The 20,909-nt window shown below is 45.1% G+C and overlaps 1 protein-coding gene across 1 annotated transcript; it reads left to right on the top strand.

The window, feature by feature from the left end:
• The first annotated feature begins 62 nt into the window (after nt 1–62).
• il13ra1 (interleukin 13 receptor, alpha 1) lies at nt 63–9,100 on the top strand. Its single transcript, XM_029760207.1, has 10 exons — nt 63–397; nt 846–976; nt 1,236–1,386; nt 2,573–2,672; nt 3,121–3,296; nt 5,550–5,683; nt 6,502–6,640; nt 6,924–7,014; nt 7,245–7,326; nt 7,685–9,100. Exons 1-10 carry the CDS (start codon nt 76–78, stop codon nt 7,784–7,786), a joined length of 1,428 nt encoding a protein of 475 aa, XP_029616067.1. The 5' UTR covers nt 63–75; the 3' UTR covers nt 7,787–9,100.
• Nucleotides 9,101–20,909: the final 11,809 nt, after the last annotated feature.

Here is a 20,909-nt window from a genome sequence, read left to right as displayed (position 1 = left end):
TAAGGATATCCTATTCTGTACTGTCGTAGCTTTGAGCTATTGCTCCATACAAACTCCGCCCTATTTGCCAGTCCGATGCGCGACAGAAGCCGTCACTGTCACACCAAATGGCATCATAGACCGTATGAATGTATTGATAACTCCCTCGCGGGTGTAAATCCGGTGTTTGCTTTTGTTTATATTGATCTGAACGTGAGGCACTTCTATTTGTTTGCTCTGTTTGGGAGACAACTGCTCGACAATTCTTGTCTTACCTTTGGAATTCCGGGCGATTTTGAGGAGGCGCAGTCCGCCAGAAATTACGCACCAGACAACATGATTTTGAAACATTTGGAATTTCTCTTGTTTCTACGATACTTTATTAATTTGGTCGCACTAGAGGTTGCAGCGGAGAAAGGTAATGCTATTGTATTTACTTTACATGACCTTTAATGGTCGTATGACACCAGTTGTTTAGTCATTTTCAGTTGGCAAGACTTTAGGAAAGCTAGGATTTCCTGTCCATTTCCCGAAACCGACGTCAGAATGAGAAGTTTAGATAATGAGAAAAGTATCTGTTTAAAATACATGTTGGAGATTCCCTTGTAACTTCTGCCTACATTAAAACGTGTTTTCATTTGACATTGACTTACTATGATTATTATTGATGTAGTGTTGTTGTGTGGCCTTGTTACTTTGCCCCGGTGAGTCATACTGTTCAGAAATTGTAACTAGGGTCTACACCAAACAGATTTGTGGATCAGGCATACCAAGGATGATGTATATAGTTATAGCATATATAGCAGTTGGTCATCACATAGCCATACAGAGTAGTTTACACTGCTCGTCTTTTGTCACCTCTTCAGCTCTCCCTGAGCCGCTCAACCTGTCGTTGAAGTTGGAGTCTGAATTCCGTATAAAGCTGTCGTGGAACGCACCAGAGGATTTAGATGCATCATGCAAGGTGAACTACATGATCATTACAAGGATCGGAGAGGTGAGTCGACTGTTTCACTCGGGCCCATGAAAGGGAAAATGAAACAAAAATACATTTGGAATTAGAAAACGAACAGTTTTTTTATGCACAGACTGAATTGCAAAACATAGCCTATTCATGCATATAAAACGATCATAAACTATTATAAAATCATCTGTTACAAAGTTATATTATTCAATAATAATACGCATCATATTAAATACCTAACACTACTACTTTGTAGAATGTGAAATGACAGTGATTCCATTTTTTTTCACAGGAGAAGGCTCCATTAATGACAACTTTCAACTTGTATAAAGAGTATAATGTCACCAATGATGCAGTGAATTACACAGTGAAAACAAACCCCAAAAACTGTACAGGCAGAACCATAAGCAAACCTGTCAGCGTCTTTAAACCTAAACCCACAGGTAGGTAACAATTACTGTGAGACGAATCCTAACTTCCGACCCTAAGTTCGAATTTTCACTCAGTCTCCCATTGAAATCAATGCATGACTAAGGGAGCATTGACTCTGGGCGTTTGTAAATTCAGAGCGTTGTCAGATTGTCCCTTTGTAAATTCAGAGCATTTCGCTCTCGGAGCGTTCAGAGCGCACACTGGACGCTCTGGCCGAGGAGTAGGGTTGATCCAAGTGTTCTGACTAGCTTGCTAGCTACTTCCAGACACAAATGTGAGAACGCCTCACTCCGACCATTTTACTTGCCCTAGAAGATGCGGTTGTTCTGTTTTCATGTTATCCAGAGCGTTGGTGACTGTAACTGTGCTACTGGCAACAATTTAATTACGTTATTTTGCCGACATTTACTGACAACTGATCAAATTCAACAGATGTCGTGTGCTCTGTAATACTCAGACGAGAGTGGTGTGAAATCGATGTAGATAGCCAAGCGTGAATTTACAAACGCACCCTAAGTGAACATTTTAACTAAAGAGGAAGTTAAAATTTGCCCCTATATGAATTGGGACTTGTGAACTCCTGAACTTTATCCAATGTGTCTACTGTAATACAAACATTGTGCTGAAATTAATATTGTTTTTCATGTTTGAAATGCCCTTGTTTTTATTTGTACTTTATATATGCCTATCCAAAGTATTGAACAAAGGGTTTTAAGCATACAGCAAATTTTAAAAATGACCTTAAAGCTGAACACAATTCCCAGTGAAGTGTTCCCATAGAGAATAGAAACGTTTCTTCGTGTTAACATGTTTTATTGCAGATTGGCTTTTATTGTCATGACTCTTGCCCTGGAGGCAAAACTAAGCGGTTTCCGCTAGGTGGGCCAGCTGAAAACAAAAATGAACGTTTTGGTCTTAAATTAAGGTTAGGGTTAGGCATTAGGGTTAGCAGTGTGGTTATGGTTAAAATCTGATTTTATGACTTTGGGGCTGTGCCAGCCAGTGACCACTCTGCAGAGCTGCCTCCAGTACATGCGTCATCTCAATAAATACCAACCTGCTTTTTTATCAGGACAATATGTAGATCTGCATCAGTCTTTGTTAGATACTGTTTTTGTGGTCTAGACTCGTGGCAATGTTTAATTCTCTCTCTTCCTCTCTCTCTCTCTCTCTCTCTCTCTCTCTCTCTCATAACAGAGTTGGTGAAGAACTTCCAGTGTTCCCTCTACTCCTCTAAGGCCATGAACTGCAGTTGGCTTCCAGTCAATCAGGCCTCAGACCTCCAGCTCTACTATGGGTGAGAACTATTTTAAAATGAATCAGGGCTCTCCCCAAAGAATGGAAGAGAGGCGATATGGCACCTTGTGTACTGGCTGTGCCACTATGTAAAAAGTAAATAATAATAATATATATATTATATTTTTTACTTCATTTGTTATCATATAAGGCAATGTTTTGCTCTAGATTGCAGGAAACGCCAGTTACAGCTGTTAAAAAAAAGAATATTTGTGGCAATTGAGCTGTGTCGGTTGAGCTGTGTCGGTTGAGCTGTCTCGGCTGAGCTGTGTCGGCTGAGCTGTCGGTTGAGCTGTGTCGGCTGAGCTGTGTCGGCTGAGCTGTGTCGGCTGAGCTGTGTCGGCTGAGCTGTGTCGGCTGAGCTGTGTCGGCTGAGCTGTGTCGGTTGAGCTGTGTCGGTTGAGCTGAGCAGTGACAGATTGTCATCCCTCTCATCCCTTATGTTTCAGATACCTTGATCCCTCCCACATAGCAGCATGCAGTGAGTACCAGTACAGAGATGATCAGAGGACAGGATGTCACCTGAAAGGATCCTTCCGTCAATATGACGTCTACTTCAAGGTCAATGGGACTCTTGATGGCTTAACTGTACAGAATAACTTCCTGGTGCTTCCTAGATATCATGGTAAGAATAACTCCATACCACATTTTTTAACAGTTAATAACAAATGTTTACGATATCCTCATGGTATAATCTGAAAACCATTCAAACAAATTTAACTCAGGAGGTAAACATAGCCGCGAGGGGAAGAGTTAGTTGAAAAAAAATCACCTTTATAGCAAAGCATTTGCAGGTTAACAACAAAATACAATTCCTAATGTGATGAGTAGCCAAGATTTGGGACAAGATTCGTTAACAGTAGTCACTGGTACAGCCTAAATTAATTTAACTCATGACTGTTTGCTAAACATAATTAACCATTGTGAATAGAATGCGCATATCTTTGTAGGTTCCTGCATAACAACGGTTGTGTGAGGGGGAGAGAGAGAAAACAAGAGGGGTGTTGTAATTAAATTAGTAAACACAAGATTGTGCATATTAAAACGGTTTCAGGTCCATGGACAGCTATTTCGAGACATTGCGGAGAAAAGCGCTCAACTTTAACCCAGCACCGACGGGTGGGACATGCCCAGCACTGTGTTGCTTAGTGGGCTAGTAAGCCTACATGTTTGACATTAGCAGGAGCAGGCCCGCGAGCCGAAGGCGAGAGAATGCCATGTTTCTAATTTAATATCGTTTTCATTCACCTCCCCCTTTGCAATCAGAACAGCATCAATTTGTTGGGCATGGAATCTACAAGGTGTCAAAAGCGTTCCACAGGGATGCTGGCACATGTTGACTCCAATGCTTCACAGTTGTGTCAAGTTGGCTGGATGTCTTTTGGGTGGTGGACCATTCTTGATACACACAGAAAACTGTTCAGTGTGAAAAACCCACCAGCGTTGCAGTTCTTGACACAAACCGGTGCACCTGGTACCTACTATCATACCCCGTTCAAAGGCACTTCAATATTTTGTCTCACCCATTCACCCTCTGAATGGAACACATACACAATCCATGTCTCCAGGCTTAAAAATCCTTCTTTAACCTTTAACCTGTCTCCTCCCCTTCATCTACACTGATTGAAGTGGATTTAACAAGTGACATCAATAAGAGATCATAGCTTTCACCTGGATTTACCTGGTCAGTCTGTCATGGAAAGAGCAGGTGTTCTTAATGTTTTGTACACTCGGTGTATATTTGAATATCCCATGTATTTCCTTCTTCTACCCCCAATTTCATCGTGGGAAAACATAGTTTGGAAAGTAAATGCCTGTTGCTGTAAAGAGAAGACAATGAAAAGACTCTAATCTGTCTTTTAATTAGCAAAATTCGCAATTTGAGCGAACAGTAAACAAACTTATTGGCACCAGCTGAGAGCATCAGTCATATCCCCATTGAGTGCGCTGTGCACATCACCCTTTATCATTGGGTCAGTGCCACTTGAAACTTTATTTTTGGACAATAATTCCCTCCTTCAGCTTAGATGGACTTCATAATGTACAATTTGTGTCTCCCCTGTTCATAGGCCAGATTAGATGGTTGCAGACAAGGTGGTTTATATTGATCTGTTTGTCAGAGTCAGCAGTAGCCTACACTACCCTGTCATTGTTGTCATATTAAAAACATAAAGTATAGTAGAATTGCGTTAAACATATCCTGTAGCCTAGGCCTACTCTACACGCTCAGCCATGCATTGAACACTGCAGTCTTTTTTTGTGAACAGTGATTCAATTATATTAATAGCCTAAATTGTGACTATCCAATCAACTTATCACCTTATGAATAGTAGGCAATCTTGCGTAAATCTGCAAATGCGATGATAGATGCATGGAATGCTTTATTATAAGGGAGAATTTTAATGGTGAAAATGAACCTCCCCAAACTTGAAACACACTCTATGGGAGAGGGGAGAGGGACCGAGAGAGAGAGAGACCTGATTTAACTCAAAGTAAACTGTTTATCGTACAGCAGAGCGCGTCTGATTCCAAACCCCCACAACTGAATAGATCAGAGCCTATTCAGCGTACCGCTTACAAAAGCTGAGAGCTCTCCGTGCAGAATGGGGCCCATGTTTTTCTCTCTCCCCTACCCCAGTCCCATTATCATTAACTGCAAGAATTTGTATTTGTTGCAAAAATATATATAAATATAAATTTTTTGCAACAATTCAAATTCTTGCAGTTTTAACATCTCACTAGGCTATGGAGGTAAATTCCAATTGAACAACCAATGACTAATTACACGATACTACTAAACTCTCAAGTATGTAATATTGTTGATATTACCAATACTCTAATTTATCTAATGTTATACTGTATGTCTGATTCTCTTCAGTCAAGCCCCCAGCCCCTAAGGTGAAGATCACAGAGGAAGGTCAGAATCTCATCCTGAGCTGGGACCCTCCGGACATAGGCGCTGTCCACTGCTGGAATTTCATCTTAAACTACGACAAGTGTAAAGAGTCTGTGGTAAGCCCTGGATGTGTGGATATTTAGATTTATTTATGTCTCCCTTTATTTATCCAGGAAAACTAGTTCATAACAAATTAATTTTACATTGACAACCTGGCAAGTGCATTTCTTCGTCCGTTTTTATGCTTCCCAGAAGAGTGTTTTCAATAGTTTCCTATTTCATTTAAAGTTAATTATAGGTTGCATTAATTATAGGTTAGTTAATTATAGGTTGCACCTACGTCGCTCGGTCGCGCCGTTGTTATACAGGTTAGTCTCACTGATATAAAATACATTTTGATGATTTATAACCAGATAAAGAGGCTTAAGTTTAGCTGGCTGCAGACATAATATGGGTCAGATGAAGGGTTGGCCGTTCTGCTATTGTCAACATGAGACAGGCCACGTATGTGAATTACACCAATGAAAATAGAGCTTTAGTCACTGGACGATGTTTACATTGTTTTTACAGACCTACTGAATGTGTTAGGATGAGTGGGCATTGGACATCTGCTGTTTGTTTATGTGTGTGTGTGTGTGTCAGTCAAATAGTACACTCTTAGAAAAAAAGGTTCCAAAAGGGTTCTATGGCTGTCCCCATTGGAGAACCATTTTTGGTTCCAGGTAGAACTCCTTTTGGTATCCATGTAGAACCCTTTGTGGAAAGGGTTGTACATGGAACCCAAAAGAGTTCTACCTGGAACCTAAAATGGTTCTTCAAAGGGTTCTCCTATGGGGACAGCCGGAGAACCCGTTTAGGTTCTAGATAGCACCTTTTTTTTCTAAGTGTACCACTATTTGAGTTCCACTCATGGTTCTGTGTACGTTTCTTCCAGAGTAAGGAAATACAATTGGAACATGTACCAGTGAAGGTTTCATATGACAAGAGATGCCAGTACAGAGTCAAGCTTAAAGCAGTCTATACGAGATGGTGTGGGGAGGGAGGCAGCGACTGGAGCGAAGAGGAAATCTATGGTACTTTCTCCTCTTTCTTTCTCTACATTCTCTCCCTCTTTCAGAACACAGACAGTGATGTACTGTAATTGTGTTACCATTGAAATAGTTGAAACTTTCCCCTTCAAATAAAATAGAAGACAAATAGAATAAAACATATCTAATATACCAGTAGTCTATAGTCTGTATAATAGTATATGTCGTTTGTAACAGACTTGTGTATTGAATGTTGGCTAAATGTAACAGACTTGTCAAGATTAGAATTAGACCGGGTCACTGATATTTTTGCTTGTATTCTTTTCAGGTGTGGATGATTGGTCGACGATTGTGTTTGATTTCGTCATTCCAGCTGTAGTCTTCTTATTCCTCATTCTTTTCATTTGTTGCTTTATGAAGTAAGTAAACATACATTATATCCGTTTGTCTCCGTTGTGTGTGTGTGTGTGTGTGTGTGTGTGTGTGTGTGTGTGTGTGTGTGTGTGTGTGTGTGTGTGTGTTGGGTTTAGATTGACTGAATGTCTTAATAGACAGAAGATATCTAGCAAATGTGTTTTCACTTAATGAATTGCCATTTTGGGGATTAGGGTTGAAATGTTGGGCTAATTCTTTTGTGGTTCTTTTCCAGGCACAGAGAGAAGCTTTTCCCCACGATACCACATCCCTCACTGATTTTCAAGGACATGCTGAACAGCAATAAGGAACTGAAGGTTAGAACAGCAACATCCTCTGGTCTCTTTTATTATTAGTAGTGTTCTAACAGCAAGGGGCTGTTGTTGAACTTCACTTACTGGAAATGTTAACGTCAGCGTATGCAGTAGATACTAAACCTTCTCTTACAGTACTTCTCACCAGGCACATACTGGTTGAATCAACGTTGTTTCCATGTCATTTCAATGAAATGACATTGAACCAACATGGAATAGATGTTACTAGTCATCATCCTTACCCACACCCACGCATGCTCAGACACACCCACACCTCCACACACACATTCTCAGACCTAAACACCTAAACACACACTAAACACACACTAAGCCACTCCAACTTGTTCTCTCTGCGTTCCAGAGCTCCATAGGCAATCTCTATGTCCCGGTTGAGGAGGAGGTGGAATGTAAGATCAGCCTAGAGAAAGACTATACTCTTCCCATGATGCAGCCTGATCACTGAGAGACTACACACTGACCCAGTAGTGATTACTACTGTACAGACAGATACAGCTACAACCTGACCCGGTATGACCTGCGAGCCAAGTGACTTCAGTGTCATTGACCGGCCCTCAAAGTAAGCTATCTTAAGGTGGACCCTAACTGTACTGCTGAAGAGTGTCAGGAGTTGGAGCTCCACAGTCGATGGACGACCTTAACAAGTTGGCTACAGACTGAGAGTATGTGGACTATGGACTATGGAGACGCCTTTTCCTGTGTTTGTCCTGGAACTGTCAGGACTTATCGACTCACTGACTCCTGTATTGTTCTGGATTGCGTGCGTGTGTGTGTGTGTGTGTGTGTGTGTGTGTGTAGGCAGATACCAAGAACTGTTCTCATCTACCCCTTGCGATCCAAGGCTTGGGGTCTTAGGTCAAATGTCAGAGGTTATCAGAAAGCCAGTGCAGGAAACGAGGAGGGGCTGGACTCCTAAACCTCACTCCCCGACCAAATAGGACATTGGTGGGCAGTGCCCGAAGAGATGTGCAGGCAGCACCACAGTCTTTATCTGACTGATCAACCCTGTTGATCATGTAATGATTTAGGGGACAAAGAGGTACTTGAAGCTGTGACCCTCTGTGAAATGAGTGCACTACCTGTGCCATAAAAGGCCAGACCTCTAGGCAGGGGCTTTAGGGCATTGACATGCAGGTAGTTGTGTCCCAAATGGCTCCCTATTCACTACACGTATAGTGTGAATGCAGAATGCCTATAAAGGGCTATATGCTGCTAATGTGAGCTAGATTGTTGTGACTCTATTGTTATCAATCTGCATTGCTATTTAAAATGATAACTTCCCTGTACGTAATAGCTATGTGTAAATAGGTTGTGCAGGTGTATCTATAGTATGTACAAATGTTGGTGAAATATATATTTTGAGTTTTGTGTGTTAAGGAAATGTTTTGTGCAACACAAATTATTATTATTATTTTATTTTTTTCGCATGTTGTCTTATGGAACCTTATTCTTCTGCATTAATGATTCATTGATATCACCACACACACTCACTCATTGAGTATCATTCACATCACACCTCCATACATGCAGAGACTCTTCCTTGAAAAGATCGCCAAGTCCTTTTTAACAACCTGGAATGAGAAACCTGCTGAACAGCTTAAACCTGTTATCTGGTCTGTTCTGAACTAGAGATACGAGTAACGTGCTCACAGATGAACCAATGGGCATGTCAAACAAGGCCTTGTGTACCTGCTAATCTTTGATGAAAATCAATCCAGTGTGGGCGTTGAGAGAATAAACCCATCAACAAATTACTGAATCATGTGAGTGATACCTCCCTTTTTATTTTCACAGAGGGATTTCTTCCTGGAACATTTACATTTACGTCATTTAGCAGACGCTCTTATCCAGAGCGACTTACAAATTGGTGCATTCACTTTATGATATCCAGTGGAACAACCACTTTACAATAGTACATCTATATCTATTTTTGGGGGCGTGGGGGGGGTTAGAAGGATTACTATATCCTATCCCAGGTATTCCTTAAAGAGGTGGGGTTTCAGGTGTCTACGGAAGGTGGTGATTGACTCCGCTGTCCTGGCGTCGTGAGGGAGCTTGTTCCACCATTGGGGTGCCAGAGCAGCGAACAGTTTTGACTGGGCTGAGCGGGAACTGTGCTTCCGCAGAGGTAGGTGGGCCAGCAGGCCAAAGGTGGATGAACGCAGTGCCCTTGTTTGGGTGTAGGGCCTGATCAGAGCCTGAAGGTACGGAGGTGCCGTTCCCCTCACAGCTCCGTAGGCAAGCACCATGGTCTTGTAGCAGATGCGAGCTTCAACTGGAAGCCAGTGGAGTGTGCGGAGGAGCGGGGTGACGTGAACTTGGGAAGGTTGAACACCAGACGGGCTGCGGCGTTCTGGATGAGTTGTAGGGGTTTAATGGCACAGGCAGTGAGCCCCGCCAACAGGAAGTTGCAGTAATCCAGACGGGAGATGACAAGTGCCTGGATTAGGACCTGCGCCGCTTCCTGTGTAAGGCAGGGTCGTACTCTGTGAATGTTGTAGAGCATGAACCTACAGGATCGGGTCACCGCCTTGATGTTAGCGGAGAACGACAGGGTGTTGTCCAGGGTCACGCCGAGGCTCTTAGCACTCTGGGAGGAGGACACAATGGAGTTGTCCACCGTGATGGCGAGATCATGGAACGGGCAGTCCTTCCCCGGGAGGAAGAGCAGCTCCATCTTGCCGAGGTTCAGCTTGAGGTGGTGAGCCGTCATCCACACTGATATGTCTGCCAGACATGCAGAGATGCGATTCGCCACCTGGTTATCAGAAGGGGGAAAGGAGAAGATTAATTGTGTGTCGTCTGCGTAGCAATGATAGGAGAGACCATGTGAGGATATGACCGAGCCAAGTGACTTGGTGTATAGTGAGAATAGGAGAGGGCCTAGAACAGAGCCCTGGGGGACACCAGTGGTGAGAGCACGTGGTGCGGAGACGGATTCTCGCCACGCCACCTGGTAGAAGCGACCTGTCAGGTAGGACGCAATCCAAGAGTGAGCCGCGCCGGAGATACCCAACTCGGAGAGGGTGGAGAGGAGGATCTGATGGTTCACAGTATCAATAGGCAGCAGATAGGTCTAGAAGGATGAGAGCAGAGGAGAGAGAGTTAGCTTTAGCAGTGCAGAGAGCCTACGTGACACAGAGAAGAGCAGTCTCAGTTGAATGACCAGCCTTGAAACCTGACTGATTTGGATCGAGAAGGTCATTCTGAGAGAGATAGCAGGAGAGCTGGCCAAGGACGGCACGTTCAAGAGTTTTGGAGAGAAAAGAAAGAAGGGATACTGGTCTGTAGTTGTTGATATCGGAGGGATCGAGTGTAGGTTTTTTCAGAAGGGGTGCAACTCTCGCTCTCTTGAAGACGGAAGGGACGTAGCCAGCGGTCAAGGATGAGTTGATGAGCGAGGTGAGGTAGGGGAGAAGGTCTCCGGAAATGGTCTGGAGAAGAGAGGAGGGGATAGGGTCAAGTGGGTAGGTTGTTGGGCGGCCGGCCGTCACGAGACGCGAGATTTCATCTGGAGAGAGAGGGGAGAAAGAGGTCAAAGCACAGGGTAGGGCAGTGTGAGCAGGACCAGCGGTGTCGTTTGGCTTAGCAAACGAGGATCGGATGTCATCAGCCTTCTTTTCAAAATGGTTGACGAAGTCATCCGCAGAGAGAGAGGAGGGGGGGGGAGAGGGGGAGGAGGATTCAGGAGGGAGGAGAAGGTAGCAAAGAGCTTCCTAGGGTTAGAGGCAGATGCTTGGAATTTAGAGTGGTAGAAAGTGGCTTTAGCAGCAGAGACAGAAGAGGAAAATGTAGAGAGGAGGGCGTGAAAGGATGCCAGGTCCGCAGGGAGGCGAGTTTTCCTCCATTTCCGCTCGGCTGCCCGGAGCCCTGTTCTGTGAGCTCGCAGTGAGTCGTCGAGCCACGGCGCAGGAGTGGAGGACCGAGCCGGCCTGGAGGATAGGGGACAGAGAAAATCAAAGGATGCAGAAAGGGAGGAGAGGAGGGTTGAGGAGGCAGAATCAGGAGATAGGTTGGAGAAGGTTTGAGCAGAGGGAAGAGATGATAGGATGGAAGAGGAGAGAGTAGCGGGAGAGAGAGAGCGAAGGTTGGGACGGCGCAATACCATCCGAGTAGGGGGCAGAGTGAGAAGTGTTGGATGAGAGCGAGAGGGAAAAGGATACAAGGTAGTGGTCGGAGACTTGGAGGGGAGTTGCAATGAGATTAGTGGAAGAACAGCATCTAGTAAAGATGAGGTCAAGCGTATTGCCTGCCTTGTGAGTAGGGGGGAAGGTGAGAGGGTGAGGTCAAAAGAGGAGAGGAGTGGAAAGAAGGAGGCAGAGAGGAATGAGTCAAAGGTAGACGTGGGGAGGTTAAAGTCACCCAGAACTGTGAGAGGTGAGCCATCCTCAGGTAAAGAACTTATCAAGGCATCAAGCTCATTGATGAACTCTCCAAGGGAACCTGGAGGGCGATAAATGATAAGGATGTTAAGCTTGAAAGGGCTGGTAACTGTGACAGCATGGAATTCAAATGAGGAGATAGACAGATGGGTCAGGGGAGAAAGAGAGAATGTCCACTTGGGAGAGATGAGGATTCCAGTGCCACCACCCCGCTGGCTCGATGCTCTAGGGGTATGCGAGAACACGTAGGCAGACGAGGAGAGAGCAGTAGGAGTAGCAGTGTTATCTGTGGTAATCCATGTTTCCGTCAGCGCCAGGAAGTCTAGGGACTGGAGGGTAGCATAGGCTGAGATGAACTCTGCCTTGTTGGCCGCAGACCGGCAGTTCCAGAGGCTGCCGGAGACCTGGAACTCCACGTGGGTCGTGCGCGCTGGGACCACCAGGTTAGAGTGGCAGCGGCCACGCGGTGTGAAGCGTTTGTATGGCCTGTGCAGAGGGGAGAGAACAGGGATAGACAGACACATAGTTGACAAGCTACAGAAGAGGCTACGCTAATGCAAAGGAGATTGGAATGACAAGAGGACTACACGTCTTGAATGTTCAGAAAGTTAAGCTTACGTTGCGAAAATCTTATTGACTAAAATGACGAAAATGCTAGCTAACTAACACAACACTACACTAATCAAGTCGTTCCGTTGTAATGTAATAGTTTCTACAGTGCTGCTAGTCGGTAGAGGTTGGCTATTATACAAAAGCAACTTTGTAGCTAGCTAACATAACATAACACTCATCAAGACGTTCCTTTGTAATGTATTTAGTTTCTACAATGCTGCTCGTCGGTAATAGTTGGCTAGGTATGGAACGATGGCGTCGCGGGGGACGGAAATAGCTGGCTAGCTAACCTAGCTAACCTCGATAATTACTAAACTACACAATTATCAAGCTATGACAAAGACAGCTATGTAGCTAGCTAGCTAACACTGCACTAGTCAAATCGTTCCGTTGTAATGTATTAGTATCTACAGCGCTGCTAGTCGGTAACGGTTGGCTAGCTAGCGGTGTTGACTAGCTAGCAGCTAGCAGCTAGCAGTGTTGACTACGTTAGGAGGACAAAAAAATAGCTGGCCTCGATAATTACTCTAATTACTCTAAACTACACAATTATCTTTGATAGCTAAGAAAAAATTGCTCAGATCAAACAAACCAAACCGTTGTAATGTAAAGAACTGTAATATTACCTGTGGAGCGAAGCGAAGTGCGACTGCACGCTCCGGACCGGAAGTGTAAACAGTGATCCTCGTTTGACTTAACAAACGAGGATCGGATGTCGTCGACCTTCTTTTCAAAATGGTTGACGAAGTCATCCGCAGAGAGGGAGGGGGGGGGGGATTCAGGAGGGAGGAGAAGGTGGCAAAGAGCTTCCTAGGGTTAGAGGCAGACACATAGTTGATAGGCTACAGGAGAGACTACGCTAATGCAAAGGAGATTGGCATGAAAAATTAACTAAACAACTGGGGAAGCGAGAGAGCAGGGCCTCTCTCACTAACAATTCACTGAAACACTAAAACGCTAAAATATAACTTTTCTAGCTACCACTAGAAATTAAAATTGATGTAAACTACAGTGGTTCAATGTTTCCAGGAATAGGCTCAAACTTAGTTTATTCCGCTAGATATATTGGTACAGTATTCTTCCGTGAAAACCCACCTAGTGCACCGTGTCCTATGACGCCGTAGCTAACTAGCTAACTAGCATGCAAGCATCCTATAACACACGGTTAGCACCAATACTTGGTAACAACAAGCTACCAATGGATCATTCGTGTCCGTGTCTAGTTCATAACGCAGAAGTAATTAAACGTTGGCTAGCTAACACAAAGTCAGTCCTGCTAGCTACACAAGTGGACTACACATCTCGAATGTTCAGAAAGTTAAGCTTACGTTGCAAAAATCTTATTGACTAAAAATGATACAGCTAGCTGGTAGGGTTAGCTAGCTAGCAGTGGGCGCATTGTAGACTATGTTAGAAAATGTAGCTGGCTAGCTAACCTCGATAGTTACTCTGTACTACGCCTTTATCTTGATACAAAGACAACTATGTAGCTAGCTAACATTACACTAGTCAAATCGTTCCGTTGTAATGTATATAGTTTCCACAGTACTGCTAATTGGTAAAGTTGGCTAGCTAGCCGTGGCTGTGGTGTTATGGTGTTGACGCCGTTTCGAAAATGGCGCGAACGAACAAATACAGCTGGCTAGCTAACCTTGTTAGTTCCTCAGAGCTACACCTTTATCCTTGATACAAAGAAGGCAGATACAACTATGTAGCTAGCTAACAATACACTAATCAAATCGTTCCAATGTAATGTAATATTACCCGCGGAGCGAGGTGCAGCATGACCACTCACTCCAGCATCCGGAAGTAAGAATTTACATGGGGATCTAGTTCCATTCCTTAGACAGATAGTCAGTATGATATCAATCCATCAAATGTAAATGAGGCCCATTTTACATCAGCAGTCATCAACAAAGTGCTTAAAAGATACCCAGTGTGAAACCCCAAAGAGCAAGCAATGCAGAGGCAGAAGCACAGTGGCTGATATGATGGGAGAAAGTTGGAAGGGTGTAGCTGTATTTGGAATTGAATTGAGAAATCCCAAAACGGATGCTGTGATGAAATCCTCCCTCAAGCTGAGTGAGTGACGTGTCGATGCTTGATACTCTTGATTCAAATAATTATATCTTAAGAGAATGTGTACTATGAAGAACTGGTAAACACTAAAGGAAGTTGTTACGGATACAGGTATCCTGTGTGAGTATCCTGTATGTATCCTTTGTGTGTTTCGTTTCTCTCTCCTTCTCCCCTAACAGGTGACAATCATCACTCCCCCAATCAGTCATCAATCAGTCCCCAATCAGAAGACACCTGTTCCTTTTCCCTCAACCAATCACATCCCCTTTCCCTTGGTTTAAAAACCCAGTCAGTTGTTTTCTCCCCAGATCAATCTTTGTGTTCAATCTCTCTCTCTCTCTCTCTCTCTCTCTCTCTCTCTCTCTCTCTCTCTCTCTCTCTCTCTCTCTCTCTCTCTCTCTCTCTCTCTCTCTCTCTCTCTCTCTCTCTCTCTCTCTCTCTCTCTCTCTCTCTCTCTCTCTCTCTCTCTCTCTCTCTCTCTCTCTCTCGTTTTGCAACTACATGTCACTTTGTCCATCCCACCTGTGAGTATTATTTTGTTAAAGTGTTGACTGTTTGTTTGTTGGGAAAAGGGGGTACTAAGACAAGTCGCCCATGGGCATACATTACCCGTAGGAATACTTTGTCTAAGTACCCTAGTTAGAACTGGGCGGACCACCCACTGTATTTTTGGTTAGTTAGCTAGCTGTTGTGGAAATAGGCTAGTCTAGCTTAGGGGTGTTTTTGGTTATTGTTTCTTTGCTTGGGTCCAGCTCAGCCCCTTTTCTCACACCCCATTACCGTGTGTTTAAAATAAACCTTTTGAGTTTGACGGTAGATTTCAGTTGTCTGTGGTTTTTGGTTCTCAGTGTTCTTTATCACTATTATAATTTGCATGATTTATGTTACGGGTCTCGTATCCATCCGCCCTAGACTGCTGGGCCAAAGGGATTCGTAACAGAAGTCAAATAGGGGAATTGAGACATTAAGCCCCTATTTGAAAGCTGCATACCATTGTGTTTTATTCCTGTGTGTTCTTGCCTGCAAGTTTGATACATTGCTATCTTGCGAGTTTGATACATTGCTATCTTACAATTATAATACTATAATTTTTACTATACACTGCTTACATTTCACCCACATGTTAGATTGTCTGTCTCCAATCTCGCTACTGTGGACCTCACAAAATTGTCTTTATTGGCAGTCAGTCTGAGTTGATGTTGGATTTCCGGATCTCACTCCCATTCATTCCTTCCTGGCAGAGTCCACATAAACCAGCTGTAGTGGTCACACACACACACACACACACACACAGATGCACACACACACACAGACACACACTCATCTACTGCTTATCATTTGATGTTGGAGCATGTCAGTAAGTAACAGTACTGCAATATGTGAGAAATGATGTTTATAAAACACGGTGTCAGAGAACTGTATAATCACTAGCCTCTCTCACTTGCACACCTACATGAACACACATTGTACACCCTGTTAACACATAGATTGACTCATGAAGTCTTCCTGTGTGTCACTATAAGACTGCACTCTGCTGGGGAAAAGGAAGCAGGCCTGTGAGTCATGGATATGTTAGCCAAGCCTCATGCCAGTATGCAAATCTCACACTGTTGCCAAATAGTGCATGGGCTTAATTAATGTGTTATAAAGTCCTTATGTAGATATTCTTCAACTACTACTAACCTATTCCATGTCCAAGTCTTCATTGGGTGGTAATAAGTCATGCATCATTAATTGATCCAAGTATCCTTGATTTATACAGACGATCCAATTGAAATCGGTCAAATCTATTTCATGTGAGAGACCTGTTCATATGTGATGACATCCCATTGCATTTGAAAGGAATAGCATCCCATTATCCCAACAGAAATGTGAACTAAAAACAGAAATACTCACAGACTTACATTGTTCTGTCTGCCTAATCCAGTAAGCGATCTTCTTATCTGCTGAGGGTGATGTGTAATCATCGGTTTTGATTTCCTCAAGAATTTAATCTCATCCTTCAGTCGTGCAACAAACTTTGTACCGCACTTGCACTACGTTTCCTGGGTCATTTTCAAAAACAACATCGGTACGAACACAGGCCTGTCGGAGCAAGAACTGAAAAATGCAGATCACAATCTTCTACATCAAGTATTCCCAAACGGGGGTACGCGCAATGCCGTCGGGGGTACGCCAAATAAAAATGTTATTCACATTTTTTTTTTTAAATATATATATATATAATTTTTTGTAAAAATACAAATCTTCACATTTTCAAGCTGTCCATTTATATTTTCCAACGGGGCTATACATTTGGGTGAGTTTTTTTTGTCGCCTGAGTAGCCTCGTTTCACTGCCAAAAATTTAATTAAACCATTTAACGTTAGTCTACCTATCAAATACAGGTAGACTAGTCAAGTAATTAACATCCAATCACAGTAACCGATAAATGGTTAAATAAAAGTAAGGCCCGCGTCCATAGAGACACATACCCGCTCTACTGGTAGTACTGCTACTACCAGCATTACTACACCTGCACCTGTAGACGACAAGTTGTTCTGCCTCCACGAGCACATCCAATGCTAGCATCAGTAATTCTACATTTGCTGTAATTCTACATTTGCTGTTAGCCCAGCTAGCATGGACACTGACAGTTGTGAATCTGATGCAGCCGAAGAGCTACTGCCCCGTTACCCGGGAAAGCACCGAACAACCGACAGGGACGTTGGACCATCAAAGAGGCGCAAATATGATGAGAACTACATTGATTTGGGGTTCACTTATATTGGGAGTAGTGCTTTTCCTCAGCCACAGTGTGTTACATGTGCAAAAGTACTATCTCACAACTCAATGAAACCTTCACTCTTGCGCAGACATTTAGAAACAAAACATGCCAATTTGAAAAATAAGTCACGGGAGTTGTTTGAGTGAGAATTCAATCAAAATCAAATGTATTTATATAGCCCTTCTTACATCAGCTGATATATCAAAGTGCTGTACAGAAACCCAGCTTAAAACCTCAAACAATGCAGGTGTAGAAGCACGGTGGCTAGGAAAAGCTCCCTGGAAAGGCCAAAACCTAGGAAGAAACCTAGAGAGGAACGAGGCTATGAGGGGTGGCCAGTCCTCTTCTGGCTGTGCCGGGTGGAGATTATAACAGAACATGGCCAAGATGTTCAAATGTTCATAAATTACCAGCATGGTCAAATAATAGCAATCACAGTGAACAGGTCAGGGTTCCATAGCCGCAAATGAAGAGAATTGAGTAGTAAGACATGTATAAAAGCAACAGATGCCATTAATAAGAAGGGTCTGGAAGAGTCTTATATGGTGAGCTACCGAGTGGCTAAGACAGGCAAGCCCCGTACTATTGTGGAGGACTTAATTCTTCCTGCTGCCATTGATATGGCTTGGACAATGCTGGGGGAAAAGGCCCACAAAAACTATACAGACAATGTCTTCATCAAACAACGCTGCTTCACGGCGCATCGTTGACATGGCAGGATATGTTTTGAAAAAATTACTGCTTCGCATACAAGCCAGTGAATTCTATGCGTTACAGCTGGAAGAGTCAACAGACGTGGCGGGCCTGGCACAGCTCCTGGTATGTGTCACAGCCGTCGAAAGGAGTAGACCAAGGCGCAGCGGGTTGAGTGCTCATAATTAACTTTATTTTTAGAACACTAAACAAAACAAGAAACGAACGACAGCCAAACAGTTATGTCATGTACACGAAACACTAAACAGAAAAACAACCACCCACAAACACAATGAAAGAAAAACCCTACTTAAATATGGTCTCTAATCAGAGGCAACGAGATTCAGCTGCCTCCAATTAAAGCCCAACCCCAAACAAATCCAACATAGAAATAGAAAACTAGAAAAACCACATTGAAATAGAAAACATAGAACATAAACCAAAAACCCCGAAACACACAAAACAAACACCCCCTGCCACGCCCTGACCAAACTACAATAACAAATAACCCCTTTTACTGGTCAGGACGTGACAGTACCCCCCTCCCCCAAAGGTGCAGACCCCGAATGCACCTAAGTACAAAAATAACCCCAAACTTAAAGGGAGAGAAGGGAGGGTGGCCACCGTCAACGACGGCTCCCGTGCTACACCCCCCCTCCCCAATCCTCCAACCCCAGAGGGGGCTCTGGCTCCGGCCTTAGTCCCCATTTTAACCTGCTCACCCCCGCTGAAGGCTCATGACTGTAGACCATAGCTGAAGGATCTGGGCTGAGCCGGACACCTCGGGCTGAGGTGCGTCGCTGGAGACCTCGGGCTGAAGTGCATCGCAGGAGACCTCTGGCTGAGGTGCATCGCAGGAGACCTCTGGCTGAGGTGCGTCGCCGGAGACCTCTGGCTGAGGTGCGTCGCCGGAGACCTCTGGCTGAGGTGCGTCGCCGGAGACCTCGGGCTGAGGTGCGTCGCCGGAGACTCAGGGCTGAGGAGCGTCTCCGGCGGTTCCGGACTGTGGGCCGTCTCTGGCGGCTCCGGACTGTGGGCCGTCTCTGGCGGCTCCGGACTGTGGGCCGTCTCTGGCGGCTCCGGACTGTGGGCCGTCTCTGGCGGTTCCGGACTGTGGGCCGTCTCAGCAGGCCCCCGGACTGTGGGCCGTCTCTGCCGGCTCCGGACTGTGGGCCGTCTCTGCCGGTTCCGGACTGTGGGCCGTCTCTGCCGGTTCCGGACTGTGGGCCGTCTCTGCCGGTTCCGGACTGTGGGCCGTCTCTGCCGGTTCCGGACTGTGGGCCGTCTCTGCCGGTTCCGGACTGTGGGCCGTCTCTGCCGGTTCCGGACTGTGGCCGTCTCTGTCGGTTCCGGACTGTGGCCGTCTCTGTCGGTTCCGGACTGTGGGCCGTCTCTGTCGGTTCCGGACTGTAGGACGTCGCCGGAAGCACTGGACGTGGGAACTGTCGCTGGAAGCTCTGGACGGGGAACTGTCGCCAGGAGCTCTGGACGGGAAACTGTCGCCGGGAGCTCTGGACGAGGAACTGTCGCCGGGAGCGCTGGACGGGGAACTGTCGCCGGAAGCTCTGGACGGGGAACTGTCGCCGGAAGCTCTGGACGGGGAACTGTCGCCGGAAGGGCTAGTGCAGGGCTAGTGCGAGAAGCAGGAACAGGATACACTGGGTCTTGAGTACGCACTGGAGGTCTGGAGCGCACAGCCTGCACAACCCGTCCTGGCTGGATGGTCAATATAGCCCGGCACAGGGCGAACTGGGCTGTGCTGGGGAATGATGGCTGCCGTGCGTAGAGCAGGCGCAGGGTAGGCTGGAACTAGAAGACGTATTGGTGGCCAGATGTGCTACGCCGGCGCACTTCTCCCTGGCTGAATATCAACTCTAGCACATCAACGCTGAGGAGCCCGTATCGACCGCACCGGGCCATAGCTGCGCACTGGCAACACGGTGCGTAACTCAGCATAACAGGGTGCTTGCTTGATCCGTCGCTCCCCATAATAAGCACGGGGAGTTGGCTCAGGTCTCCCTCCTGACTCTGCCCAACTCCCCGTGTGCCTCTCGTGCCTCCATCGTTGGGCTCGCTCCTCGTACTGTCGCCGTTCCTCCCTCGCTGTCTCCACCTGTTTCCATGGCAGGGTCTTGTCCCCTACCATTAACTCTTCCCATGTCCAGGACGTCCTCCACTCCTTTCTTTCCCTGGCCCAGGATCCTTGCTCCTCCTGGGCACGCTGCTTGGTCCTTCTTTGGTGGGTGGTTCAGTCACAGCCGTCGAAGGGAGTAGACCAAGGCGCAGCGGGTTGAGTGCTCATAATTAACTTTATTTTTAGAACACTAAACAAAACAAGAAACGAACGACAGCCAAACAGTTCTGTCAGGTACATGAAACACTAAACAGAAAACAACCACCCACAAACACAATGAAAAAAAACCCTACTTAAATATGGTCTCTAATCAGAGGCAACGAGATACAGCTGCCTCCAATTAGAGACCAACCCCAAACAAATCCAACATAGAAATAGAAAACTAGAAAAACCACATAGAAATAGAAAACATAGAACATAAACCAAAAACCCCGAAACTTACAAAACAAACACCCCCTGCCACGCCCTGACCAAACTACAATAACAAATAACCCCTTTTACTGGTCAGGACGTGACAATATGTCTGTTACGTTTATGGGGGGTCAATTAAGGAAGACATCGTTTTCTGCAAACCACTGGAAACCAAGACAACAGGAGAGGATATTTTTTAAGTACTGGACAGCTTTGTGACATCAAATGGACTTTGGTGGTCAAGATGTGTTGGTATCTGTACTGATGGTGCTAAAGCCATGACAGAGAGACATAGTGGAGTGGTAACATACGTGTAAGCAGTTGCTCCCGACGCCGCTTGGGTACACTGCAGCATCCACCGAGAGGCTCTTGCTGCCAAAGGAATGCCTGACAGCTTGAAATACGTTTTGGACACTACAGTGAAAATGGTTAACTTTGTTAAAGCAAGGCCCCTGAACTCTTGTGTATTTTCTGCATTATGCAATGATAT

Source organism: Salmo trutta, chromosome 8 (assembly GCF_901001165.1).
Source record: "Salmo trutta chromosome 8, fSalTru1.1, whole genome shotgun sequence".
Lineage (NCBI taxonomy): Eukaryota > Metazoa > Chordata > Actinopteri > Salmoniformes > Salmonidae > Salmo > Salmo trutta.
Note: the sequence above shows the minus strand (reverse complement) of the source record. Positions and strands in the feature narration are given on the sequence as shown.